General features: G+C 49.4%; 2 protein-coding genes across 4 annotated transcripts; both read right to left on the bottom strand.

Moving 5' to 3' along the window:
- Nucleotides 1–619: 619 nt before the first annotated feature.
- On the bottom strand, nucleotides 620–15864 carry C1QTNF12 (C1q and TNF related 12). Its single transcript, XM_050322233.1, has 8 exons — nucleotides 15694–15864; nucleotides 9325–9444; nucleotides 8731–8842; nucleotides 8401–8582; nucleotides 4223–4331; nucleotides 3629–3719; nucleotides 1224–1302; nucleotides 620–718 (listed from the first exon to the last, which is right to left on the bottom strand). The coding sequence occupies exons 1-8, from the start codon at nucleotides 15862–15864 to the stop codon at nucleotides 620–622; spliced, it is 963 nt and encodes a 320-aa protein (XP_050178190.1).
- A 4546-nt stretch (nucleotides 15865–20410) lies between these two features.
- Nucleotides 20411–27316, bottom strand: UBE2J2 (ubiquitin conjugating enzyme E2 J2). 3 transcript variants are annotated; one of them, XM_050322236.1, is made up of 7 exons: nucleotides 27179–27316; nucleotides 25619–25749; nucleotides 25374–25414; nucleotides 24529–24631; nucleotides 24282–24420; nucleotides 23802–23882; nucleotides 20411–23585 (listed from the first exon to the last, which is right to left on the bottom strand). In XM_050322236.1, the coding sequence occupies exons 2-7, from the start codon at nucleotides 25747–25749 to the stop codon at nucleotides 23301–23303; spliced, it is 780 nt and encodes a 259-aa protein (XP_050178193.1). In that variant the 5' UTR covers nucleotides 27179–27316; the 3' UTR covers nucleotides 20411–23300. The 3 variants fall into 3 exon arrangements, with proteins under 3 accessions (XP_050178193.1, XP_050178194.1, XP_050178192.1); XM_050322237.1 differs by lacking the exon at nucleotides 27179–27316 and adding an exon at nucleotides 26960–27089; XM_050322235.1 differs by lacking the exon at nucleotides 27179–27316 and adding an exon at nucleotides 26893–27082.
- Nucleotides 27317–27517: the final 201 nt, after the last annotated feature.

Genomic DNA, 27517 nt, shown 5'->3' with positions numbered 1-27517 from the left:
CCACAGGCTCAAGCTTCAGCAACAACATCAGGGGAATACTTTGATATCAAGAGATTGGATTCCCCTCCAGTCCTCATCAATAGCTCCAGTTCCCATGAGAGAGGGCCTGGACAGCTTAAAATCACATGGAAAAAAAGCACTTTTTCTACCAAACTCTTGCTCTCCTTCCTCCACAACACACAGAAATAAAGTCACTATGTCATTCCCCCTCTCCATCCTTCATTTACAGAGTCAAGCACCCCACCCCACCCCCCCCAACCCCAATCAACCCCAAAAAGTCATGCTGATTACAAGTGCTACTGTGAAACAAAGGTACAACACAACCACCCCCAAATCCCAGCGTGTGGCTCGGTGGAGCAGCTGGTGAAGCCCGAATTACACATCAAACAGGCCGTGTCAGGAGGACAAAAGCACGTTCTGGAGGGCAGAAGAGCCGGGCGTGGGCCTCGAGAAGCAGCAGCCTCCGAAAGCAAAGCCGAGGGGGCCGTGAAGGGAAAGGCTCTTTGCTTGTTTTGAAAGGGTGCCACAGTCACAGGGGGCAGTTTCCAAGGTCAGAGCAGGGTTCTCCTCAGTCCAATCCACGCTGCAGGCACGTGGTTCCCCATCCTCCCCTGCCCTGCTACGCTCCCATCAACATCCCCATGAAGTCAGATCCGTTCTGGATGGTGATGGGAGCTCCAGCGCTGTTGTCCACGAATATGGAGGTGTATTGCCCAGCCTGCAGGAGGGAGGGAAACATCTGACACATTCCAGGGTAAAAATCCCCCATTTCGCCTCCATCAACTAAGCCCAGCAGCCTCCTGCCCTTCCCTGGGGGAACAGGATCTGCCCAAACATCAACCTTGACCGGGAGGGAGAGATTTTTCTGTTACAGGTTTATTTTCAGCTCAACCCTTTCTGCACTGGCATCTTCTGGGGTGCCCTGTGCTTCAGCTTCCCTTCTGTGGGATGGGAAGTACAACTGTCACCTTGGCAAGGCAAGGGGAGAGTGGAGAAGGGACAATATTGGCTGTCATTTCTTGGGGGAAGTTTTTTCTGTGCCTCGAGGGCGGGATGTGAGATGTGAATCTGCCACGGGTTGTCCCCCCAGCTGAGGCATTTCAGTTTGTTAACATGAGGGAAAAAGGTGCATAAAACCTTCCCCCACCTGCTGATGAGAATTCAGCCTGGCCAGTAAATAATTCCACAGCCTGCCAGGAGATTCCCAGGGTGCCAGGACTCACCTGCAGCTGCAGTAACCCATGGACGTAGATAGTGAAGATCTTGCTGTTGCTTTCCAGCCCAGCAATGACTTCCAGAGACCTGAAAAGAGAAATAAATGGGTTAAAACCCTTAGGCAACCACAACAGTTGTATTTGGAATGACAACTGTCTCACAACCTCCCCCAGAAAGGAGACCACGAGGTGACCTGCTGACACTGGAAGTGTCCAAGGCCAGGTTGGAGCAACCTGGGATGGTGGGAGATGAACTTTAAGGTCCCTTCCAACCCAAACCATTCCCGTGATTCCAGCAGGAATCCAGCAGGAATCAGCTGCCTTAAAAACACAAGAGGTTGCTGATGAAACCCTGCAAGTGCCAACGTGCTGCTTGCAAGGGAATGATGTGAAGGGCAGGGGCAATTTGGCCCAGGGAGAAGGAGCCACTTGGCACCAACTGGGCTGAGAGGCTCAGTCTGTGTGTCATATCCTGCCAAAAGCCCAACTGGGGTGGGGACTTCCCATCGTTAATCACTTCCACTCCATCTGTCTGCTCTGCCTCCGAGTTTCCACCCTCAGCCCGAAGCCCTGGGGGCTCTCCCAGTTCCCTCCTGGAGTGACTGTGCGTGCTGACACCCCCAGGAAATTCCACAGGCACGGGTGGCAGCCCAGCCTTGTGCCAGCACAGTGTCCAGGCAGGTTCCCAGCCCTCCACCCAGCTCCTTCCCTGTCACAGCCAGTCCCACTCCCACCCACCACGGGAGAGAGAGGGGATTCTGCTGGTTCTGCTTCCCTGCCCGACCCACAGCCCTGCAGGACAACAGATCATAAATTGTGACCCTGGACAGCTGAGGAAAACTCCAAGCCAGACATCAGAGGGCTTTATCTAAATGATGAACAGCTGGGTCAGCTCTGTCGAAGAAAAAGAAGGGTTTACTGTTCCAGTTCTTTGGAGAAAGCAGCTGTAAATCCTTATGGATGGCAAGTTAATCTCCTAAGATCCCAATAAACCTGCCTGGGCTGGATGTGACAGGGAGGTTCACCCAGCCCAGCTAGAACCAGAACAGTTTTCTAGGAGCTTTCAGCTGCAAAGACCTGCAGTGAGGAAGGCACAGGAGTTTCCCTGACCCACAGGGAGCTTTCCTGTTCAGATAACTCTGGTGTTTGCATTTCCCAGAACAAGGGAGCAAGGCTAGAGTCGTGCTGGGAGCAGAGTCTGACACCCAGTCTTTAATAAAAACCTCTAAGGTTGACTAAATGGACAGCAAAGAGAAAGAGAGCAAGGCTTGGAGACAGAAGAGAGTCCTACAAAAAGTCCCCCAATCCCAACAGGGAACATCTTTCCACATTCCCAGAGCGTGTAGAAAATGATTCTGTGGAATTTGCAGCCTCTGCTCATGGGAAATCCAAGGTCTGGGAATCCCAGTTTATCCTGCTCTGGATCAGTGGATCAATGGATATGTTTCAGGGGTGCTGCAGAGCTGCAGGCAGGGCAGAACAGACCTGTGCAGGTGTTTTTGCTCTGGTGACAAGGGCAGAGCCACAGGCTGTGGCCACTCTGTGCAAGCAGCATTGCCCTCTGCTGGGTGCTTTTTGGCCCAGGACAGGGGCTCCCCAGCCCCTTCCTCCCAGCAAAGCCTTCCCAAATCCCCCTGAGCTCCCTGGCATTCCCTGGCACTCAGGGCAACAGCTCAAAGGGCAACAGGAGCACGGAAAATGAGCAGCCAGCACACATCAGTGCCACAGCCTGGGGCAGCAGGAGCAACACCCAAGGGTGCCATGACCTAAAAAAAGCTGTTTCTTGAGCAGAGTTTTGCCCCCAGCAGAGGAAAATTTGGCATCATTGTCTAAACAAGCTCCCCAGGTCAGCTGAGGCTGCGAGAAGGTGTCAAAAACCTCTATACAAGCCCTGCACTTTCTGCCTCAGGACCCATTCACCTCTATTTTCCACTTGTTCATTCTCCTCCTCACTGCAAATCACGAGTGAGATGCTGGGATCCACTCAGGAGGAGGCTGAAATCCTAAAAGTTGTGCTCTGGCCCAAAATTAGAGTGTTTCTGTCGCTCTGTGTGTTGATGATGGTACCTGAGCATTCAGCACCTACACTTCCAGCTGAGTTCACTCACAGCTCTCTCAACAGATGCATTTTAGCCATATGATTTTATATTTAGCTAAGAATACTAATATTTAGGCAATTAACTAAATTATTTAATTTATTAACTAAATTAACATTTTTACTGAAAGATTAAAAACCAGAATGAAAGAAACACACAAAACCCAAGGGCCGGGTGGAATCGCTCCCTGCAGAAAAGTTCCACGAGCATTTCAACACCTCAAATCCGCTGCTGGGGAACCTGATCTCTCCCAGAGCTGGTTGAAACATTGGCCTAGGTGAGAAAAATAATTGCCAAGACAGCCTTGGGGCGACTCACGTGTATCTGTGGCACAGGGACTCGATGCAGATCAACACCCGGACGTTGTCCCTGGCTCGGAGCTGCACTTTGCTCTTCAGCTCACTGTGGTCTGGGGGGAAAACATCAGCATTTTCAGAAGGTGACAGACCACCAGGAGACAGTTTTGGGCTTCAGAGAAGGTGGTTTCTGTACTGGGGTTTTGTGGCAAGGGTTTGGTGGGGGGTGGTTACAGGGTGGGTTCTGGGAGAAGCTGCCAGAAAGTTCCCCCATGGCTGATGGAGCCAGTGCCAAGCAGCTCCAGGGTGGATCTGCCACTGGCCAAGTCTGAGCCCACCAGTGATGGGGGTAGAGCCTCTGGGATAACAGATTTAAGGGGTGGAAAAAGTGCAACTGCAAAGAAAGAGAGGATATGTGGGAGAAGAGACGCTGCAGGTGCTCCAGAGGAGCAGTGACAAAGCACGGTCAGAGTGGAGTTCTCCATCACCACCTTCATTTCTCCCAAAGCCTTTCGTGGGAGCCACGATTCCTGCACCTATTTGGTCCCTGAGCTGGGAATTCCAGCTGAGGGGAGGTTGGTTTGGGCTCGGAGCAGCCCGCTGGGGCAGCACTCACCGACGTGGACGTTGGCTGAGAACTGGTAGATGCCCGAGACGGGCGCTGTGAAGCGTCCCGTGGCCAGGTTCAGGCCCGTCCCTCGCAGGAAAGCTCCCTTGGCCACAGGCTGCAGGGGGAAAAAGCAGAGCCTGAATGAACCCCCAGAACCCTCAACAAACAACCTGCAGGAGGAAAAAAACCCCCTGGGAAAAATGTGCTTGATCCCCCAGAGCACACGTTCCAGAGGGACTCCCTCTCAGCACCTGGTGCCCACAAGAGGCAAAATTATCAGTGTTAGACACAGAGATGCCTCTTTTTGCTCACTGCTGAATTCTTCTAACTCAGCTTGACAAGGCTGTGATTATTGAGTCCCTGTGCTGGTCCTTATTCCATCCCTGTTCTTGTCCTTACTGCATCCCTATTCTGCTCCTTATTCCATCCCTGTTCAGGTCCTTATTCCATCCCTGTTCAGGTCCTTATTCCATCCCTATTCTGGTCCTTATTCCATTACTATTCAGGTCCTTATTCCATCCCTGTTCAGGTCCTTATTCCATCCCTGTTCAGGTCCTTATTCCATCCCTGTTCAGGTCCTTATTCCATTCCTATTCTGGTCCTTATTCCATCCCTGTTCAGGTCCTTATTCCATCCCTGTTCAGGTCCTTATTCCATCCCTGTTCAGGTCCTTATTCCATCCCTGTTCAGGTCCTAGTGGCCTCCAGTGACATCCTGACACACAAAACCTCCCATTATTGAGGTCAAGAGGTCTCTCTTAGTCCCCAAAACTTCCCAAGCACTGTCCCCAGGCTCAACCTGGAATCTTCCCCCCCACCCCTCGCCCCGTTTTTGTGATAACAAGGACAGACAAAACACTCCTGTGGGTCTCCAAAGGTTTTCTGCCAACTTTAGGTCGAAATCAGGTGGCTTTGATACCGTTTAAGAGCAACTCTTGGATTCTTAGAGCTTTCCATTTGAGTTTTGTTTTGTTCTAGGCTTGGCTTCTCCAGAGCAGGGCGGTGAAGCAACACGCAGCTTCTCCTCGTGGCAAAGGAGGAGGCCTGGAGTCAAACTCACAGCAGATTATCTGACTCAGACCAAAATAAACCCCTGCAAGAAATGTTTACTGTTTGTTTTGGCCCCGTGTGAGCTTGGCTGGAGCTGGGGAGAGGCTGCAGCGGGCCAAGAAAGCACATTAGTCAGACTCTGCCTCCACCACAAGGGCGCTCTGGGCAGTGTGAACGTGTCCCCCGAGCCCTGCTCGGGGAGATTTGTCCCAGATGGGTTTTGTGGGACAAGAGGGGCCGCTCAGAGCTGGCTCTGTGAAGCCACACACGCACTGCTGTGTCCCCAAACACGCAGCTGAGCCACCTCAGTGCCCGAATCTGGCCGTGCCTTCCAACAGGAGGTGGCAAAAGGGGGCTGAGACACCCTGAACACACGAACAGCAGCGTTTCACAGGTGCTGCTGCACCAAAAAAGAGGCAGTGGAACAGCTTTGTTCAGTTAATTGCCTTCCCTCACAGCCAGGAAACACCAGCTCTGCCAGGGCAGGAGGAATAATTGATGTAGCTTGCTCTTTGAAAGCCACCGTGATCGGGGTCTGGTTGACAAGGTGCTGATCAAAGGTTGGATTCAAGGATCTTGGTGGTCTTTTCCAGCTTAGTTAGCCCGTGGTAAAGGAGTAGAATGACTAACCTGCCTTTAGTCAGCCAACCCCAAGCAAGGCTCACAAAAAAAGAGGAATTTTTGAATAATTGTAGAAATTCGAATATTGGGCTGAATTTGTGTTTTCTTATGTACACACACACAGTCAGTGTAATAGCTGAGCTAACAACAAAGAGCCTGGATTCTGTTCTTATGCCATCACTACCCCATAATTTTGATCATTCTATTTTTGATTTACCCCACTGAAAGCAGGCCCAAGCCCTGTATGTGCAGAACTGCACAGTTAATTCATTCCTTTCTTGTTCCAGTTATTAGCAGGATCAGCAACATAATTCCAAAACCACTGGCTGAGCATGGAAGGCAATTTTAGGCACCAGCAAATTATAACTGATAAAACATTCCTGTTTCTTCATGCCCTCTGTGGCTTGTTATTCTTTTGCTCACAGAAGCAGACAATGCAGGGTGAGGTTCTCTGGGCAAAATATTCCATTAAACCCCGTGGCAGAGTTCCTGCTGCATTTGCTGCCTCACAGAGCACACTCACCCAAGCTGCTCCAGGGATTTATTCCTGAGAAACTCCCTCTTGCACACAGTTCTTTCAGAAAGCAAAATATTTCAGGGTTTCACACTGGGTACAAAACCAGCTTCTCTGTCCTCAGTCATCTCCCATCCCTGCATCCCCAGGCACTGCCAGGAGGAAAAGAGGAGCCAAGCTCAGAGAACTGGGGTGGGAACTGCCAGCTTTGCTTTTCAGTGGAAAGAAATGTGTGGAATTATCTGCTGGTAAAGAACAGGGATGCCCCAACCTCCTGATCCGGCACTAAAATTCACCTGCCCAAGACAGACCTTTTTAGCTCAACCTCCAGGCACCGGAGACCACGAAAAGCCTGTGGGGTCACTCTAAATGATCTGATTCCAGGAAAATTGCTGGATAAATCCCACTTCCATGGCCTATCAGAGGCTGCACTACTTCAATCCTTGCTCTGAAAAGCTCTTGCAAGGGGCAGATGTGAGAAACCTCAGGTGTGAGACACAGGAGGGAGAGGTGGAGGGGAAAGGAGCATCCCAGGTTTCAGCCCCACATACCAAGGAAACTGTGAGACCCCGAGGGAGGGAATGTTCCCAGAGGAGATCCAGCACTGAAGGACGAGAAAACTGGAGAGAAAATCCTGATGCTCAAGGTCAGAGTGGCTCAGACTGGAATTAGAGGATACAGGGATAGGCTGCTCTCAGCACCAGCTCTCAGAATGCTTTGGGGAAGCTCCAAATCCAGGAATTAGAGGCAATCCCTGTTATCTCCCTGAGAAGTATCAAACTGTTGGCTTCCTCACACTAAACTGGGAGAATGCTGGGAGTGGAATTGTCTGCCTCTCCTCCTTGGACTATTTGAAGGCAATGTTTTCATCCTTGCAAGAGCAGCCACTGCCTCCCTCCCTCCCTCCCTGCTGAATTCCCCTGGATCAGAGCACAAGCTAAAACCAGACACTTCTTGTCCCAAGCTGCAGTGAAAGGTTGGCATCCAGAGCCCTGCCAGCCTCCCACACCAGAGCAATTAGAAGGGAGCTGGGCACAGGATCCCAAAAGCTTGGGAAGCAGCAGCAGCCCACGCACCCATTGCTGAGATGTCTTTATTCACATTTTCCCCTCCTAATTAATGAGGCAGCAGATCTCTCTGGCCCTGCCCACACCTCAAGTGCAATCTTGCCTCGGTGCCAGCACCCACAGTGCTGCCAAGCCAAGCTTCCACAAGTGTGTTTGGGATGGATCCAGGAAAGCACCCTGTTCAGAGCATAACCACTGCCTCCAGTCCTGCAGCTGGGAGAATCCAGCAGAACACTGCTCCAGAAGGACAGGATCCTCCAGAAATGGGGCTCAGAGCAGCTGGGAAGAGAGTCAGCACCTCACTACACAGGCAGTGTTAGCAAACCCTGCTGATGGGTCCCTGTCCATCCTCCTCAAGCTCTGTTTGTCACCTCCCAAAGGCAACCACGTCTCTGAAGGCCTCGTGCTCTCAGACAGACTCTAGAACGTCTCCTCAGTCATCAAACAACTATTTGGTTTCAGTTCTTACTTTGCCTGGCATTTACACTGCAAATTCAGGTCCTATTTGCAGCTGTTAGCACAAGTTTTAATACCAAGTTCAACAGCTTGCCTGTCACCATGCCTGTGATGGTGTGCTTGGCACTGGAACATGACTGTAATTAAATTATGTGGGTAATATCTATTAATCTTCTAATAGAATGTTATGCAAAGAATTTGAGCGTCAGGACTGGCCCAGCTAACAAAATCCTGACTTTTCTTTGGGTTCTAAAAACCCAAGAACCAACTGTCTGCCTCTAACATCTTTCTACATCTGAACAGAACTCTGGAATTAAACAGGGTGTGCACTGAAAAAGAGAGCATGGCCCATGGAATCACAGAATATCCAGGCAGTGCTATATCCATGGCACCCAAGCCTGAGAGGGGTTTCTGGGATGAGCCTTTCCCTCTACCCCCTGGGCTGGGGTTCAGGTTCAGCCTCTGATCCCTCCTCACCGACTGGAAATTCTGAAGCTCCACCAGGGTCTTCTTATCCACAGTGACCTGTCCTTTCAGCTTGCAGTGGAAAGCCTCCTCCACACGCCTGTGGGATGACACTTCCTCCAGGGAGAGCAGGAGTGGAGGCAGCTGGCTGGGATGGGCCGAGATAGCCAGGGATGCTCGACGCTCGATGGCTTCTGAGGGGAGAAGAAAAGGAAAAAGGGCAGGAGAACAAAGGCTTGGTTTCAAGGGATGGCTTTTGAGGCCACCAGAGCTGCAGAGCCAGCTCTGGTGCTTTCCAAAAGCAGCAGCTCACAAAAGCACAAAGCTCTCACAAGTCTTTACCTTTTAATATCTCTTTAAACTCCTGCAGAAGGACATCCCGGGTCACTTCAGCTCCAGGGGCTCCCGGAGGTCCCTGAGGGCCAGGAGGTCCTGGGGGCCCAACAAGGCCACGCTGAGGGAGCAACCAAAGCAAAACACGTGAATTAGAGCCAGGGAGTTGCAGGGCCAGACCAAAAATTCCCCTCAGCCATGATGAGGCAGCTCTGCCTGCCTTAGCAGCGGGTTAAAAGTGCCCACGTGATTTAAGAGTCACTCAGCAGATGAGTGGGAGCTCATGAATTTGAAATCAGCTCCTTGCCCACACCTTGATTAATGTATATCCTTTGAGAGGCTTGATCTAGTGGAAGGGAAAAAAATAAAATAAAACGGCAGAGGACAATTTTATTTCTGCTGAGCAGAAAAATAAGCCAAAAAAAGGCTCAGCCCAAACCCGAGTGTTGCAGTGGAATTCCCACACCTTATCTTCCGAGGCACTTGTTGGTTCAGACTCCTCCAAAACACAAACAAATGGAAACTCAGCACACCCTGGGGCGAGAAGGCAAAGCTGGAGCACCCAGAACCACGAGGGTGCAGGGCAGGGCAGCAGCAACCCACCAGTTTCTTGTCCTTCCCTTTGCATCTCCTCTTGGAGGTGTTGCCGTCGTCCGGCCGGTGCACGAAGGAGATCCAGGTGCGCCGGGGGTCTGTGATCCGGGGGTCTGGAGACTCCAGGACCTGAACACCAACAAGAGCAAACACTGAAACCACTGTCTGGCCACTCCACGGGTTCAGAGAGTGCAAAGTGTCCTCACCAGACTGCTGCCTAAACCACATCCCCCGTGCCAACGTGCATGGAGGGGGTGCTCAAGAGACCAGTGAGGCCCAAGAGCTCTGAGTGTCCCTCAGAGACCTCCCTCAAGCTGCTGGTACTCTCAGCCCTCTGCCAGCGCTCAGACATACCACAGCAAACCTGCCCACATGCCAGAGATTGTTCCCCCACTGGCACCTGAGGTTTATCAGTTGGCTCGAAGGAGCGACACGGGGAGATTAAAACGCACGGAGGGAGCCTGGAAATGCTCCCTGGCTTTCAAATCCCGAGCTGCAGAGGGACAGGTGTGCACCCAGGAGAAAACACAGCTCCCAGGGAAACCCCAGAGTCCGTGCCTGACCACAGAAAAGGTGTTTGTTGGCAAATTTGGCTCCCTGTGTGCTGCAAGTGGACAGAGAGATCCTGCAGAGGAGTTGTGGGTCCCCGCTGAACAAACCTGGGGCACAAGGGATGGCATTAAGGGTAGGAAGGTCCTGCAGGTGTGACAGCAGTTCTGCCACAGCTCAGCCACCAAAACTCTGCACTCAGTGCCCTGAACAGTGACAGTGACCTTGCAAGGTGCTTCCAGTGCATCTCTTTGCTCCTTGCCTGTCCCATTTGCCTCCCCAAATGCCGCTTCTCAGAGAACCAGACTGACTTTGAATTGCATTTCTACTCCCACTTCCAAGAGCAGATCCCCTTCCACCACACAGCAGAAAAAACCCCACCCCTTAGAACGCAGGTGAGGTCCCAAAAACAGCCCCACATCTCCCTGAGGGCAGCAGGGATTGGACAGAGGATTTGCAAATTGTAGCTGGGAATAACAGGGCAAGACCATTTTGAGGGGGAAAAGACCCAGAGTCTGTGTGGGATCTGCTGTGGAAAACCAGCAGAACACCAGCAGCCCCCCAGAAATCAGGGTGTGTGGTGAGAGGAGCGAGAGGAGTTGATGAACACCCCAGGTTCTGTGGAGCCATCTCCCTCAATTCCACAAAATCAAGGACACCCTGAGACATTTCAACCACACATGGCTGAATTAATCAGAGTTATGGTTTTATCCACGCTCCCCCCAAATTTAGTCTGTATCGAAACCAAGAGCAAGAGACAGTTTAGTTTCCTTATTCCTGTGCCAAAATCAAGACTTTTTACTTGCATCACCACATCCATAGCCAGCCATAAATTGTGTGTTCAGCCAAGGGGTTCTGGTAGGTTGGTTGTTGTAGCTGATTCATTACTTGCCCAAAGGCAGCAGGTGCCTCTTTTGGGGACTGACAGTGTGTGGTGAAGCTGGAGATCAGTTCACAAAGCAGAAGGAAACAACTTATTAACAGAAGCACCTGGCTCAGGCAGGGTGTTCCCTCAGTGCTGTGACAGCAGCCAGCAGAGAAAATGAAAATAAAACCAGTTTATCCCTCAGAAATAATAATAAAAAAAAAACCCCACTCTGAAGTATAGAAAAAGAAAAAAAAAAGAAGTAAAAAAAATAAAATAAAAACCCCATCCCTCTGCAGCAGCTCGGTTAAATCACAGCTCCCTCCACGAGACACTCGTGGCACTCCCCAGTTCCTCCAGCACAGGGCTGATTGACAGCTAAAATGAATGTTCCATCCTTGTGGTGTTATTATTTAATTACTATGGCATGCATGAGCAATCCCAGCAATAAGCAGGCAAGCCTCTGTTTTTCTTGGCAGCAGGAGCCTCCAGCAGCCAGGAGAGACCTCGCAGCCAACTCAGGTATCAGAGGGGACTGAGACAGCCCTGCAGTCCCAGAGGGGATTTGTCCCTCCTGGGGTGGTGCCTGAGGAGCAAAGACACCCTGCAGGAGTCCAGGAGCAATCCTGGTGGGAAATCCAGGGCAAACAGCACCTCCAGAACCAACAGAAGCCTGGCCAGAATGAACTTGCAATCAGGTCTTTAAGCTGATTTTGGAGTAGGGACACAATGGCACCTTTCACTCCAGGAATTAGCTCGGTCTCTCCCTGATTTCCCTCACAATGAGACGATTTGAGGTGTGATTTAAGTGCTGGGAACAAACAGAACCCGGGGATCTCTTTGGCTCCAGCTCCCTGGGACACCCAGGGTTGAGCCCCACAAAGAAACTACCACTCAAAATCCACACTCAAAGAGCAGAGTTTGGATCCTGAGAAGTTTCTGAACTGCTCCTGGACTTTCCTGATGTTCCAGGATCCTGGGATCCAGCCTAAAAAAAACCCAACTGTAAACAGACAAAAGTCCTTTCAGGGCCTGGGTGGATAGAAAAGGCACCACCACCTGTGAGCACATCTGTACACCCCAAATGTGTGTTCTCAGAGTGGGTCAGGGTGGAAAGCAAGCACGAGAAGTTCTAATTCTGTGAGAGGGAAGCATCCTTTCCACCTGCAATCAGTGTATCCAAGAGCAGACACCAAACCTTTCCAGTCCACAGTCCGTGCCTGAAGTGGCTGCCCTGCAGTTCTGCTCAGTTATCTGTGAATTTGTCCATCTGGGAGGAAATCACATTTCAGAATTCTCTGTTTTAAGTTGTAATCTCATTTCCAGGCCCAAAAATGGGCTTGACTAAACATTTCAGTTTTCTTAAATGCACACATTTCTCTGTTGTTAGCCCTGATTTCCACCAGCAAGAGTATTGTTGGCTTCATTGTGAAACAAAGAATGAATTATTTATTTCAGGAGCGTGTTTTACTTGGACCAGGACACAAAGTGACAGAGCACTCTTATTTTAGCATGAAAAGCCCCTGTGTGAGCTGCTAATAACTCGCAGTTCTGCACACTCCTGGTTATTAATGAAATGTAAAACCAAGGTCCTGACCACTGGTGGGTTTTTAAAGATCTCTCAAGAATTCCCCCCAGAGCAGAAGCCTTAGGTTTGGCATCTCAGCCAAATCCAAAAGGGAATTCCTACCGAAATTCCCACTCTGTTTGGCGATTAAAAATTGCATTCTGCTCCTCCAGCAACTTTCTCCCTGAGCTCAAAACCACAAACAGCCTGCAGTGGTCACACCCTTAATGAGCTTAACGACTCTGCTGGAGCAGGTCATTCTGGGTGAGAAAACAGCACCTTTCTCACCGTGTTTTCAAGGGGTTTTCACCTGGGCCACAAGGAACTGTTGGGATTCTGTGTTATTTGTTCATAATACTCACTGTATCTTGTTCAAAATATTCCAAAGCAAGACATGCCTGTCAGATATAACACCAGAGAGAACAATATCTGGTACAGGTGGGTCACAGGCTGGTTTCTCCCCTGGTTTTAAACACCTGTCAGGCCCCAAAATGCCATTCTCCATCCCACCTGCAATCACACCCTGCAGGCTCAGGCTGAAATCTGTGTCCAGAGGAGAAATCAATCTGGGCAATGTCACGGAACCGGCTCCTGCTTTCAACTGGAAGCAAAAGACACCCCCCCCGCAAGAAATAATTCAGGGGGATTTCAGTAGTAAAGCAGGTAGAGCAAGGCTCTGACAGAGGCAGGATTCCAGCTGGAAGGGACAGCCAGGGGTTGTCCTGTTCATATCCATCCAAAATCTCCCAGGGGTGTCCAGAGGACGGTGCCAAACTCTGCTCAGAGACAGGACGAGGAGCAAAGGCTTCAACTGAAACTCAACAACTTGTTCCACCTCAACATGAGGAAGAACTTCCTTCCATGAGGGTGGCAGAGCTCTGGAACAGCTGCCCAGGGAGGGTCCAGGGACATCTCAAACCCACCTGGGTGTGTCCCCTGCCTGGGTTGGACTGGATGAGCTCCAGAGGTCCCTTCCCACCCAAACCACTCCGGGATTCTGGGATCCAACCCCTCCTGCCCTAAAGAGCCCCCATGTGAAGGCAAGTCTGGCAGATGCTCAGCCAAAAACACAGTCAGAGGGAGAAGATCCAGCAGATCCCAAACCCTCTGCATCCATCCCTCCTGTTCTGCTCTTTTAGTCCATCTGTGTCAGAGGAGAAAACTCTCACGTGCTTGGCAAGCACATCCCCCTGTCAGCAGCTCAAAAGATAAGACTGGAGAAAGCCTATTTTTAAAAAAATAAAATAAAAAAATAAATGAAACCCCAGCAGACTCAGTATTTCCACGGAAATAGCAGGTTTATCAGATTTGAGGCTTCTGCTTCTCTGTTTTAGCAGAGGTTTCACCACATGACTCATGGGCTGTGAATGTTAAAGGGGAGCTTTCTCCACTCCTATTTTAAAAGGATTCCCAAGAGGGTTTTTGTCCCAAGCTGTTTTGCTTAATTAGAAGGAAAACACATCTACCTTTTCAACAGTAGGAATAAAAATCACTACTCCCAGCTCATAATTCACTCCCTGCTCTGATAAACCTACCAGTTGGCCACAGAGTCTTCCAAGGTAAACACAGCCTTAATTTTTACTGCTCAAGGCCACAAAAATTCCATCTTTCCTGTTGTGTGCTGCAGAGGATTAAATGGGACACTGCTGCTTCATTTTCCTATGCAGGGCATCCTCTCATGACACAAAACTGCTCTCAGAGGTACCTTCAAGGCTCTGAAAGATCAGCTTTTTTTTTTCCCTAAACAGAACCTGCCGGAGCTGAGCTCATCCTGCAGCCAAACCTTTGCCATGGATATGCTAAAGCAAAGCATTTCAACACAGAAACTGCAGCTTCCAAACAATGTCTGCTTTAATGAATGCCCACGAGCCTCTTGTGTTTTGGGTTTTGTGTTTTGTTTTGTTTTTTTTTTCCAGCCCCACTGGATGTGTGACTGTGTCAGAATTAACCAGGACCAGTCCCTGCTTGTTTGTGCAATCAGGAGATATCCTGCTCGTGGTCCAATACACACTTCTCATCAAGGCAAAATTAATTCCAGAGGGGACTGCAGTCGAGTTGCACGTGGCCCCTCTGCAAGGGCAGAGCGGAGCAGTTGTGGGGAGAGCAGAAATGATTGATTGTGAGCACCTCAAGAATTCCAGTGTGTGTGCACAACCTGTCCTGACAGAGCCCTGCAACACACACACACACAAAAGGAGCTGCAGGAAGGCTGCTCATGGCCCCTCAGGACACTTCTGAGGGCACAGCCAGCTTTTCTGTGCAGGACTATTCCCCAGACCTGCCCAACCTTAACCAATTACTCTCACAACAGCCCGGAGCGGGATATTTGGGATGTCAGCCCAATTGTTCCAGCTTGCCCCCTCGGCCATGCCCCAGTTCCCGGCAGGTCTGCCCCTCCATTGCTATAGTGACTGCCAGCCCTAATGCTGCTGATCAAAGTCCTCTTGGAGAGGTCACTCTGTCCTGACAAGGGACATTTTTGTGTGAGCAGGGGGTGGAGGGAGAGCCTGTGTCACAGGGGAGACTCCTTTCCTCCTCACTCAGAATTCTAAGTCTGCCTTCCCACTTCATCCTGCTCCTAATCCTAAAAGCTGCTTTTAATTCTCTGGGCCCCTCTGCTGTTCCCAAGAGTTCTTCTTTCCCAAGCATCCTGTGCAAAATATTCATCCCAAAGGATTCTGGGGGCTCTGAGCAACCGAGGGGAAGTTTTCTGGGTGGTTCTCCCAAACTGGAGGGATCCCTACCCTGCCAAATTCACTCACCAGCTGCAGCCACAGAGGTACCACACACACATGTACACACAAAGGCTTCACTTCCCATTTATACACCACTAAAAACCATCCTGAACCCTTTCCTAAGAGCCACAACCACCCTCAGCACATCACCTGACTGCAGCCCAAAACTTTCCCAGCTCTGATTTTCAGCCACATTCTCCTGTACAGAAAAAGCAGCTCTGGCATTCTGAGGTGTTTATGGCGTTGTGTTTGCTTAAAAAAAAATAACATTTCAGAGAGCTAAGCCTTTGCCTGCAAGAGACACTTTAAAATCCCAGCATCATTCCTGTGATAGCCCACTTGGCTTAACTCTGAGTTGTTCCTGACACTGTTCATACATCAGAGCTCTAAACTGTCTTTACCCTTAACCAGCTACAAAGGCACTGGAGCTTCAGTCATGCGTGTTCCAAAACAACCATAAATTGCAGTATTCCAGTGTTTGCTCCAGCGAAGCCAGAAAATCAATCATGCAAAGGCAAAAAGAAAAGAAAAAAAAAAAAAAAAAGGAACGTTCCTCTCTAAAATCAAACAGCATTTTAGCAAGATTGCCTTAAATCCCTGGGAAGAGGAGCCAGCCCCGCTCTGCTGGCAGGAATAAGCTCTGGCAAGGCTCAAACACCCACCTTGGGATGCCCGTGCAGCTCCTCGCTGTTGGACAGGGTGGTGTTGAAGGGCTCTGTGTACTGATTGGGTTCTTTCTTCACCTTCCTCTCTCTCTTTGCTGCTGAAACCCTGAAGAGGCAAAACTGCTGACAGAGTAAAGTTGCCACAAACACCCAGGTGCACCCCTTCATTTTGGGAAGGGAGGGAGGGGCCAAGTCCAAGCACGGAGGGAGGGGAGGGGGGGAAAAACCTTCACCACCAATAAAGGAACAGACTCCTCTCTTACAAAAATAAAAAACTTAACAGGGTCAGAAGTGCTAAAGGAGATCCTCTGGGCTGTGCAATGTCAGATGGGCAGCAAGAGTTGGGTGTGCTGGTTGCTGAGAGGTCTCTGTTCAAGCAGAGCACATGGAAATGGTACAGATAAACTTGTTTAAAATCTGGATTCACTCGGAGAAGGAGGTAAGTCCATTCAGCCTCTGGGAGCTTTCCATAAATACAAGAGGCCCTGAAAAGTCCTGCCACCCACCTTGAAGCGTTGCTCTCCCCTTTACCCACCCCCCAGATAAGTCTTCAGACTTATTTTAGATGCACTCAACTATGAGAAGTCAAAGTGCTCTGGGCAACAGTTGCTCAGGCCAGAGCTGACAACACAAACTCATCAGGGGGTGCTCTGGTTGTTCCTCTTCACCAGGAGGTCCCACTTGCTGTCACTGGAAGCACCGTGTTCCGTTCAGAGCAGGTTGGGATGCGTTCCATCCGTTCCCTCTGGGATGATCCTTCCCCCTCCCTCAGTGACAAGTCCTCATCCTGCCCTTCCAGGGTGCTGGGGAACTGTAATCCAATGGTGCTACAGCCAGCACTCCTCTGGAGGGGCTGGAAGCATCACAGCTCAGCCTTGTCGGGAGCAGAGAGACTTCTCATAACCATTAAACACAAAACAAGGAGAAACAAACACTCTGAGGATGTCCCCGGGTCCCCTGGGAGCAGGCAAAGTTTCCCCAAGGGTGGTTTGCCTCCCTCTTTAGCTGAGTTTCTCTTCCCTGGGACGATGAGCAGCAGCTGTCAGGGTGCAGGACCTCGTGGCTTTCGCATCCTCATCTCCCCCTCACAGCGGGCAGGATTTCAGGTGCCTCGGGCAGGATTTCAGGTGCCTCGGAGCGTCTGATCCCTCCTGCCGCTCCTTTCCCCGGCTGCACGTTGGCAAAACCCTCCTCAGCTCCCTCCTCACCTCGGCAAAGAAGTCCTTCGTTCCTGAATGAGTTTCCATCAACTTCAAGGAAAGGAAAAGAAGAGGAAAGAAAAAAAAAGGAAAGAAAAGAAAAAAAAAAAGGAGGAGGGATCACATTCTAATGAGCTGTCAAGCCTATTCTCTTCACATTCCTATTAGACTCCCTGATAAGTGGAGCTGGCCCGTGTGCCAGGCAGATTTAAATCAGTGCCCATTCCCTGCTCCCTCCCCTCAGCCCTGCTCTGTCCCTCCCCTTCATTATCTCGGAGAAATCACCATTTTTCTGGGAAGTTTGTAAAGCTGCACAGGAGCGTGTGGTGGAGCTGAAAATATGTGGCTTGGAATAAGCACCCGGCATCACACACCAGGATAACCAGAATCCTGCCTGGTTTCCCAATCTCTTCCCTATTTTCCCCCCAGCTCCCATTAAAGGTTGGTCAGGGGGGGCTGTCTGTTAAAAATCCTAGAAACTCAAAGGTTCCCCAGCACTTCAGGAGGGGATCTTGATGTTCGTGGACACTGCAAAGCTGCACCAGTCCCCCACCTCCCAGAACAGATAGTCCTGTTCTTCCTGCAGAGATTTTCCTACTTGCAAAGATCCCCCTGAGGCTGCGCCGTGAGAAAGCCCAGGAATGATAAAAGGTTGAAGATCAGCTTGAAGTCCTTTGTGCAGCCAGCAAGCGAGAGATTTTGCTTTATTTTGGCAGTTCCTCGACCATAACTTCTGTAATCCAAGTCACAACTGTTGGATTTTGCAGCCAGGAGCAAAGCTCAGGGAAACTGAGGCACAAACAACCTGAGCTGCAAAAATCCAGAGGCAGAATAAAGATTGGTGGCTCTGAGGCAAAGTTCTATTAATAGGGCTCAGGGAAACTGAGGCACAAACAACCCGAGCTGGCAAAAATCAACGAGTAGAGCCCGGATTTTTAAATGTTTTTACAGCATCTTTGGGGAGAAATGGGGTTTAGGAAAGAGAACAAAGTTAGAAGGGACGTTACCCAGCAGCTCAAGAGTTAACAGCACATCTCCCCCCAGCCAGCTCACATTCCATCAAAACTACGTGGCAGACTTTATTTGTTAATAATATTTAACTTTCTTTGGCGCCTTCTCATACTTAAGCCTCTTTTTTTTCAGGTTAGTTGTAGACAAGCCATGAATTTGTAAAAGTGCACTTGATGACACATTAATAGGACAATCTGTCATATCCCAGCTAAACAGCCTGACAGCTCCACACACCACGGCAGGCAGGGACAGCCAGGGCTGGGCTGGGCTGGGCTGGGCTGGGTTTAACCAGGCTGGGCTTAACTGGGCTGGGCTGCAGCTCCCAGCTCTGCCAGCCCCTTCCCCAGCCTGGCAGCAGCTCCTCGGACTGGGGGGGAATCAATCCCGACTAATCCAAGGTGAAGATATTGCTGGTTTCGGCTATAAACGTGAGACAATGACGTGGTGGCACACACAGGGGTGGCCCTGGGCAGCCAGGAGGGTCTGGGGGTCTTGGGGACATTGTGGTGACACCGTGGTGGCACCCTCAGAGAGCTCTGAGAAGGTGGTGGCACAGGGACAGTGATGGGGCAGTGACGTGGTGGGAGGTGGTGGCACCTGGAGAGGTGGCTCTGGGCAGCCAGGAGGGGCTGGGGACGTTGGGGACATTGTGGTGACATCAGAGGAACTGGGAAGGAGCTCTCCAACTCCCTGACAGGAGGATGCAGCCAGGTGGGGTCGGGCTCTTCTCCCAGGTGACAAGTGACAGGATGAGAGGAATTGGCCTCAGGGGAGGTTTAGGTGGATATCAGGGACATTTTTTTTCATGGAAAAGGGTTGTCAGGCTTTGGAACAGGGAAAGGGTGGAATCACCATCCCTGGAAATATTCAAGAACCTCGTGGATGTGGCCCATGGGGATGTGGTTTAGCGGTGACCAGGGTGGTGCTGCGTGGACAGCTGGACCTGGTGATCTTCAAGGTCTTTTCCAACCTGAACGATTCCATGAAAGGCCAAACAGTTTCTCCCTGGAGCTCAGCACCCCTGCAGCACTACCAGGAATAATTAAGAACATAACACCATCAGTCCTGCACGAGGAAAGTTTGGAAGCAGGGAAGATGTTGTAAGAAGCCACGTTAAGATTTCCAAACTGTGCAAGAACCCAAAGAGGGTGTTTGCAAACACTGTAAGTGTGCCCAGAGCCAGAGAGGGAACCAAAGAGTCAGGCAAGGAACTTCTGATCTGATCTTTCAATCTGCACTGATGTGATTTCACTCAAGATAGGCCTCACCTGGCTGTGCCAGGAATAATATCCAAAGGGCAAAAGGGCAAATGCTGGGATTCCCCCAGTTATCTGTTGTAGATAAAAGGAACAGCTCCTGAGCCCTGGCACAGAGATGGGGATTTTTGAAGCCAATACAGTGGCTGACACGCCCCCCCCTCCATTCCTGCTTCATCCCAGATAAAAGTCTGGAGCCTGGAAGGAATCCTTCCCTGGGAGAGTGGGCAGGCCCTGGCACAGGTTGCCCAGAGAAGCTGTGGCTGCCCCAGCCCTGGAAGTGTCCAAGGCCAGGTTGGAGCAACCTGGGATAGTGGAAGGTGTCCCTGGGTGGAACTGGATGAGCTTTAAGGTCCTTCCCACCCAAACCATTCTGGGATTCGGTGATAATCCAACATAACCTCGGGCTGTTGATTAATGTACACAGGCTCCCCAGGGTTTGGGCACGGCCTGGGGCTGCCAGAGCTCCAGGAGGGTTTGGACAACGCCCTCAGGGACAGGGTGGGATTGTTGGGCTGTCTGTGCAGGGCCAGGGGTTGGACTGGATGATCCTTGTGGGTCCCTTCCAGCTCAGGATATTCCACGATTCCTGAAGCTGTTGGAACAAAGCTGGACACACCAAGGAACAAAGGAGCAGCTTTGGGAAGGCGCACCCGGGGTTTGCGGTGGGAGCTGCAGCACCCTGCATGCCAGAGCCTCTCCAGCCCCGCATTCCCGGCCCGCTGGATCCCGACCCGCGCGGGATCGCTTCGCCATCTGGTGGCAAATCCACGGAAACGCCAAAACACTTGGAAAAAAACTGGGAACCCCCCCCCCCCACTAGCTGCTCCTCCAAGGGTTCCTCTCGCAGCGACCAGGTGGGAAATAACCCTGTTGGGGCAAAGCTTTTCCCGCTGATAAAATTCCCAATAATCCCTCATGAACCATCCTCTTGCCTTGCCCAGAAAACCTTTTCAATGAGTTCCTGCTCCACAGACTCCCTTTCGTGCGATTTTTCCACTGAAAACACGATTTTCCTGCTTTGCTGCAAAGGAAGGATCACCTTGTTCAGTGTTTGCCTCCCTGAGTGGGTCACAAAATAAGCCACTAATGGGCCAAAATTATTCAGAGACGGTCAAAAAACACCTCGAGAAGCACGAGGTTCTTACAATTTGTAATTACAAATGATGAGTTTGCTCTGCTGGAGAAAACACCATCCATATCCCCATTCCAGTTTCCTCCCTTTCCCAAAAAGTCCCACAGGAAGCATCGGTTTTCTCATGAATGTTTATTATGAACAAACATTACAATGCAGTCATTCCCACTCCTCAGTACACGCTCCTTAGCAAGGGAACCTCCATGGCCTTGAAATCTCAGGGAGGGGAGGAAAGGAAGGTGATGACTACACAAAAATCCAGAATTTAAAAAAAAAAAAATATTAATAATAAACTCAAGAGATGTTTCAAGTCAAGGGCCAGATTTGTTCCAAGATCATGTAAGGAAGGAGAGATTTTATTTTGATTCCATCAAGTAATGAAGTGCTCAGGGCATGGGAACATTTCTGCCTGGGCTCCTCCATCGAATGACTTGGGTGACAATAAGATCAGATACTGCACTGTTAGAAATTCTTTAAAAAAACCATAAATCAGTAAAACCTACACAAAGAAGGATAAATCTGGTGTTGCCAAAGGCAAGGAGACGGATCAAAATGCTTGCAAGGGGGACAGGGATTGCTCCCAGCTTCCAATGAATGGCACCTGGAGTGGCTGGCAAGTCTTTTTCTCCAGATCCAGAGTACTCCAGAGAAAAACTGCAATTGTGGAAATTTGGGGTTTTAAACACAACCAATTCTCAGGGAAAAAAAAAAAAAAAAAGTAGCATGTCCAGGGTTTGACCAAAGGGGGTTTTGTTTCTAATTGTGGCACTTCCTGCAGACAAGAGACCGACCTTCACGTGCTCAGGTGCAGCTCAAGGCCAACTTCTTGTCATGGAATAAAAAGCTTTTAATTCACCATCTCTGGCTGCTTTTCTCTGAGCTTGGTGAGGTCACAGAAGCTGCAAACACCCCCTTGCCCAAGGTCTCCTTGCCTTTGCCTTGGTTTTTGGGGATAAAGAACTTCCAGAAGAGAAGATAAACGTGGATAACCAAGCTAAGCTGCTGCCTGGCAACGGCAGGAAAAAGGCATTGCAAGGACACAGAGGGGTCTGAGGGGTGCAAAGAGCCACAAGAAAAAACCATCAGCCATCCCCAAAATCCCAGCCCTGCAGGAAAGCCATGGCACTGCCCCCTCCTGCCCAGCACACCTCCACCCCCCCAAGACCCACAGTTTGTTTCTAGGATTAAGCACATACAAGAGGTAAATGGGAAAAAAAAATAGTTATTATAAATAAGATTTGGTGAAACCATAAAATAATTAGAATAATAATAATAAAAAAGTAATCAAAGATTTTATAAATACGCTTTAAATCCAGCCTTTTCCAAATCCTATCCTTGCACACCCTGACTCCTTCCCTTCCTCACCTCAGGAAGAACTGCTTTAAGATTTCTTTAGCAAAGAGCTGTTCTGCTAATTTTGGTAATTCCTACCTATTGCAGAGAATTGGTCACATTTTACTGGTGCTCTGAGCTGTTGGCTCATGGCTTGACAGGAACATTTCTGCTTATAATTCAAGATACCAAGAAGCTGAGAGAGAGAAAATCTGAAAGGGGAAATAAGACAGTTCCAAAACATTCTTAGACACGTGAGGTAATATTTATTTGGGCTCTTTAGAACACTTAAAATAAGACTATACAGTGAGTGCAGAGCTTTCATCCCTGCCACCACCTGGGACAGTTGTTGTAGCACTGACAGTGTGTCCTGCCCCAGCTGACCAGGCAGCACTGCCAGCTCTGAAAGGCACAGCAAGTTTGCCTCTGCTGGAGCAAAGCTTTTGGGGAAAATTCAAGCAGCAGGGAGAAAAAGTAATTTCAGACAGACTTTTGGACTTCAGCGTTTCCCCCCCAGTGCTGGGAGCCTGGGAACAAACAGCAGCCTTTCATTTGTCAGACACCTGAAGGGGAAGAGTGAGGAACTGACAGCTAAAAGCTTCCAGAATCCCAGGTGAATGCTGGGGTTGGCTTTTGGTGGTGGTGGGTTTTTTAAGAGTGAGCAAGTGGAACTAATTTGAAGGGTTAGTTCAGGCAGTGACACTTCAGATGGATTCAGCTGACTCTGAGGAAGCTGGTTTGTTACTGAGACTCATTTTCCTTTTTCCCTTCCCGAGGGCTGGGGTTTCCTCAATCCCCACAGCCTAAGGAATGCAGAGATTTTTGGAACACACAGTCAACTCTCTCCATTGGTGGGTGCAGTTTTATTATTATTTCACCAGTGGCCCCCTTGTGATCAGAAGGAACTATTACAACTTTCCAACAGAACATCTCCCAGAATGAAAATCTGTAAGTGAACAAATCCCAAATGACCCTGGATATGGGTAATTCCCACTAGAGGCTGATTCCAAGGCTTTTTTTTTTTTTTCCCCCTTGCTGAAGGCCAACAACTGCACTTCTTGTAGCCCAAATAAAACCTTCAGTGACGTTGGGACAATTTAGACAACACATTTAACACACTGTGGTGTTATGTTCCCACTCATCTAATCACTACTGACTAGATATGCAATGATGGTCATTCTAGTTGGAAAAAAAAAAAAACCAGCAATTTTCTGTAGCATCAAATGTTCACATTAACCAAACCCTTCCCAAGTCCACGTGGAATCTCTACTTGAATCACTGAACACCTGGACAGACTCTTCCCTACTGAAAATAAAGTGATATGCAGTAAATGGTGGAGTCTTAAAAATTGTACAATGAAGTAAAAAGCCTTATTTGCTCGAGATTTCCCGATTTCCAACGACAGATGGAGAACTGCTATAAAAAAAAATCAAAGCACTAGAAATGTAGTGTCTCATCAATAATGCTTTGACTTGTGTGAGAAACTACCAGAGAGCAGCGAAGTTTCTGCCTAACCAAAACTACTCCAAACTCCCACGAGCCCAGCCAAGGTTTCACCCGCCAAAACCAACCTCTCTGCCGGCGTCAAGAGCCAGATGCCCCAAAAAGAGTCCCACTCACTCTGTTGCCAACTAGCGCTACAAATTTGGTCTCGGGGTTTATTTGCTCTCCTCACTCCTGGGCTATGCTCCTCAGCACGTACTTCACTGTGTAGGCAAAGGCTGCGAAGCCCACGATGACAAACAAGTTCGCCAGAGCTCCGCCCAAGAGTCCGTGGTTGCGGTTGGGCTGCTGCAGCCCCGGGGGGTTGGCGGGGGCCAGGGCCACGTGCCCGTTCAGGAGGGGGATCCCGTTCTGGCCGTAGTGAGCGTCCCCGTCGGGCACCACGTCGGGCAGGGGCAGCGAGGGAGGTCTGCTGTTGAGCTCTTCTTGTGCTTTCTGTTTTTGTTTGATCTCCTGGAGGGAGAAAGAGAACAGTGGTTGGAAGTGAAAGTCGTGAAGCTTTGGGTGCTCTGAAAGGACTGGAAGTGAAAGCCATAGAGCTTTGGGTGTTCTGACAGTCATGGAGCTTTTGGTGATCTGAAAGGATTGCAAGTGAGAAGCTAAACAATTAAGTTTGCTACACAGAGAAGCTGAAGAACTCCAAAAAACCAAAATATTGAATTCCCTTACCTCCACCACTTCAGGGAAGAGCTCGCAGAAGACTTTGTCTTTTAAATTAAATGCTAAGCTTTGTGCAGCGAGTTGTCTTTTCTGTGGAGGAAACAAACGTTATCAGCAGCTGCACAGAAATTCATTCCTCAGAAATTCATTCCACAGAAATTCAATTTCCTCCAACTCAACACCTGATTTCCCCCAGGAAAGGGTGCAAACCCCCAGCCCACTGCTTTCTATCATTTACAACATCACACTCGTGAACATTATTCACTACAACACATTTACAGACATCAATGATGTTCTCAGTTCTTCACCCTGTGGGATTTAGGGTTTTGTATCAGCCTGACTGCTTGGCCGACGCACCAAGAGGAATGAAGGAGGAATAAAATCCCAACCACGGTGTTTATTTCTGAGATATCAAAATTCCAGCTGCTGCTGCTGCTGTTTTCCCGTTGCCAAAGCTGCCCCAAGGTCCCCCAGCCCCTCTGAACTCACTGTGAACTCAGATGTCTCTATGCTGCCCAGGGTGGGGCCCTTTTCCACCATGAAACTAAGGAGGCCCGTCAGGATCGTGGAGACTGACCAAGCTGGATTCCACGTGTCCGGGTGGAAATCGGTGATGGAAAGACACAACCTTCAAAAACACAGCCAGAGGTTTGGGGTTGCCATTAAAATTACATCACACATTAGGCACAGTGCTGAAATGGTGTTAATTGCTTAAGTGTTAGAGAAAGGTCCTTACCTTGTGTTACACTTAAACCTTCCATTAGGTGTAATCATATAAATACTAGGAGGTTTAAAAGGGAATTCTCTGGGGAATATTAGTTTCCCATGATAATAGCCACCTGCATTACACAGAGAGAGGAGTTACTTATTTTGCATGAAGATTAAGTCCTAAACTGCTACTCAAAATGGGCCAAATAAACCCTTGGGCTTGCTTCCTTCTCCCCTCTCACTGAGATCAAACACTTCACCTTGAGCCTCTAAAACAAGGCAATAATAACCCAAACCTGCACCAGATTGACTCTGGAGGCAATTCTCTCACATTCTCTCTTACAGACAGTTGTTTGCTGCTGTCAAGTCTGGAATACACTGAAGGAAAACCAGCCAAAGTGTATTTATTACAATAAACTGGGTTATTTTTTCCCAGAAATTTAAGTGCAAACACAATCCCAATCAAAGAAGCATTTCTGAGAGGCTCCAGGAGACATCGTGACTACAACAAATGAACAAGGCTTTTACATTTCGAGCTTTCTCCAGAGAAATTCATAAAGAGAACTGTTATGTCTCAGTTCCCCAAGAACATTTCTGTGCTAACAAAATGGGACTTTCTGAAATTATCTTGGTCACATACTCTCCAAAGTGAGCTGTCTGCTCCAAAACCTTAAGCAACCATCTTCACCTCAGTTTTATTTTATTGAACCCCTTGATAACAAAAACATTGCTGACAGCAGCATCACCATCTCTTTTTAACAGGCTTTCCCACAGACAGCTTTGAGACTGCACTGACAGATTTTGGAGCTGTTCTCGGTAGTTGTGTTTTGCCCATTCAAACCAACATTAAATCACATTTAATCGAGCTTTTACCTTCATAGGGCGTCATTTCAGGTCCCCTCACAACGTAGTGCCTGGGAAAAGAAGGGAATGGGAACACTGTGGAGCCAGCACACAATCAGCCCCCAATATCCCTGAAAAAAACCCCAAGGATCTAATCATTCAGCCCAAGTTTCCTGCTCCACCTCCCCACACTGAGGAGCGAGGGAGCCGGACTTGATGACCTGGAAAATCTTGTTCTCTCCACGAGTGATCCCAGTCCTGATTCCCACTCTTACCATTCGAGGATGTTGGATGGGAGGGGCTCTGCACAGATGTAAGGCACTGGGTCTTTCTTAATTCTCAGGTAGTCTTGTTTAAGCCTCTGGGTCGCTGTGGTTGGTGCTCTCTTATTACTGTTGTTGCTCATCTAATAAAAAAGAAAATATAAAAATGCAGTATTAATAGACACAGAGCTGCAGTCGCTCATGGGACACTGCTTTTTGCACAGTCCACTTTATATTTAAAATATAAATTGAACTACCTTCACTTTTTTAAGTGGTAAGTTCTTCACCAACACAGTCCCAAGAGACATCTGTACTGGACGATCCTTCTCTATTCTAAAGGTCTTTTTGAGTCACTAATTTTCCCTGTTCAGCTTTGATACCCATTCCACAAATTTACCCCTGTTTTAAATTCACCTGGTGCTCCTACACATCCAGTTACCCAAAAAAAACCCCAAAACAACAACAAACCACAATAATCTGGTTGCTGATGTGGAAGTGAATGACTTGGAATTAAATCTGCTGCCTGCTAAGGCCTGAATTTCCAGAAGGGAACTCCTGAGCCTGATTATTCTCATCCAGGGAAATAAAACCCCATCCAAAGGGAGACAAGTCAGGGTGAGGGGAGGAAATTCCACGGTGTTTGCAAGACAAAGAAAGAATTAGCCCTTATAACCTACAGAACACACTAATTAACAACTGCTGTTTAACTCACTTTCCCCTAAGAAGTTCAGGGAATTACTTGGCTTTAAACACGGAATAAAAAGGAAAGATTTTACATGTATAAAGAGGTAAGACAATGCTCACAATATGGCATGAAATACATATTAAATTCCTACAACCCCTTCTACTCCTTCTCTACAAACAAGCAGGCAAGTAAGATTTATTAAAGAAATACCATTTAAACCACGAGCAACAGTTGTATGTGGTCAAATATTCCACCTCTACTCCGAATAAACCCGTTTAACCCGCCTTTTGTCAGAACTGCTGTAAATCAATGCTTAAAACACAAGAGCTTTTTTTTTTGAAGCCACACCTCTCGAAATCATAAAATTCAGATTTTTTTTCCCCCAGAGAAGCCAGCTTTGACTTTGAAATATGAATTAAATAATATCTTTTTACTCCGACTCGATTATTTGTTCTGACGTTTTTCAGTAATAAACTGGGAGCAGTAGCAGTAATAATAATTTGAAATAAGCCCTCAGTACGTGCTGCGAGAACACACAGCGAAACATTTTAACGCTTTAAGTGCTGCTCCTGTGGGATCTGAACGCGCCTCAAAGCCTTACCTGGGAGAACATTTGGATCTTAAAAACGGAAAACAAAAGGGCTGCGACCGCAAAGGCGATTTCTCACCTGGGCAATACAGCGGGCCCGGGAGAAGCGCAGGAGGAAAGAAGACAAGGTGAGGGGGACACAAGGAGGGAGGAGAGAAGGAGGGAGGGATTGAGGGATGGAGGGATTGAGGGATGGAGGGAGAAGGCGGAAGAGAGACTGAGGGACAGACAGAGGCGGGGGGGGGGGAAGAGGCAGCCAGCCGGCCGGCCGGTCCCGCCGGGGGCGGCCCCCGCTCACCTCTCCGTGCCCGCCAGGCCCCGGGCGGCCCCTCCAGCCGGCGGGCGGAGGGCGGGACGCGGGCGGAGGGCGGACGGGCCGCGATGGCGGCGGGGCGGGCAGGGCCGGCCGGGGTCCCCTCACGGCTCCCAGCCAAGATGGCGGCGCGGGCGGCGCTTCCGGGAAGGAGCCGGGGGCGCGCGGCCCTTTCCGCTTCCCGGGGCCGCCATGGCGGGCGCGGAGCCGTGAGGGGAGCCCGGGCTGGGGCCCGGCACAAACCCCGACAGCGTTACCGCTCCGAGTCGCACAATCGCAGAATATCCCGAGTTAGGAGAGACCCACAGGGCTCACAGTCCGAGC

The sequence above is a fragment of the Myiozetetes cayanensis genome, unplaced genomic scaffold (assembly GCF_022539395.1).
Source record: "Myiozetetes cayanensis isolate MyiCay16 unplaced genomic scaffold, myiCay2020 scf28, whole genome shotgun sequence".
Taxonomy (NCBI): domain Eukaryota; kingdom Metazoa; phylum Chordata; class Aves; order Passeriformes; family Tyrannidae; genus Myiozetetes; species Myiozetetes cayanensis.
This window is presented reverse-complemented; position numbering and strand designations above follow the sequence as displayed.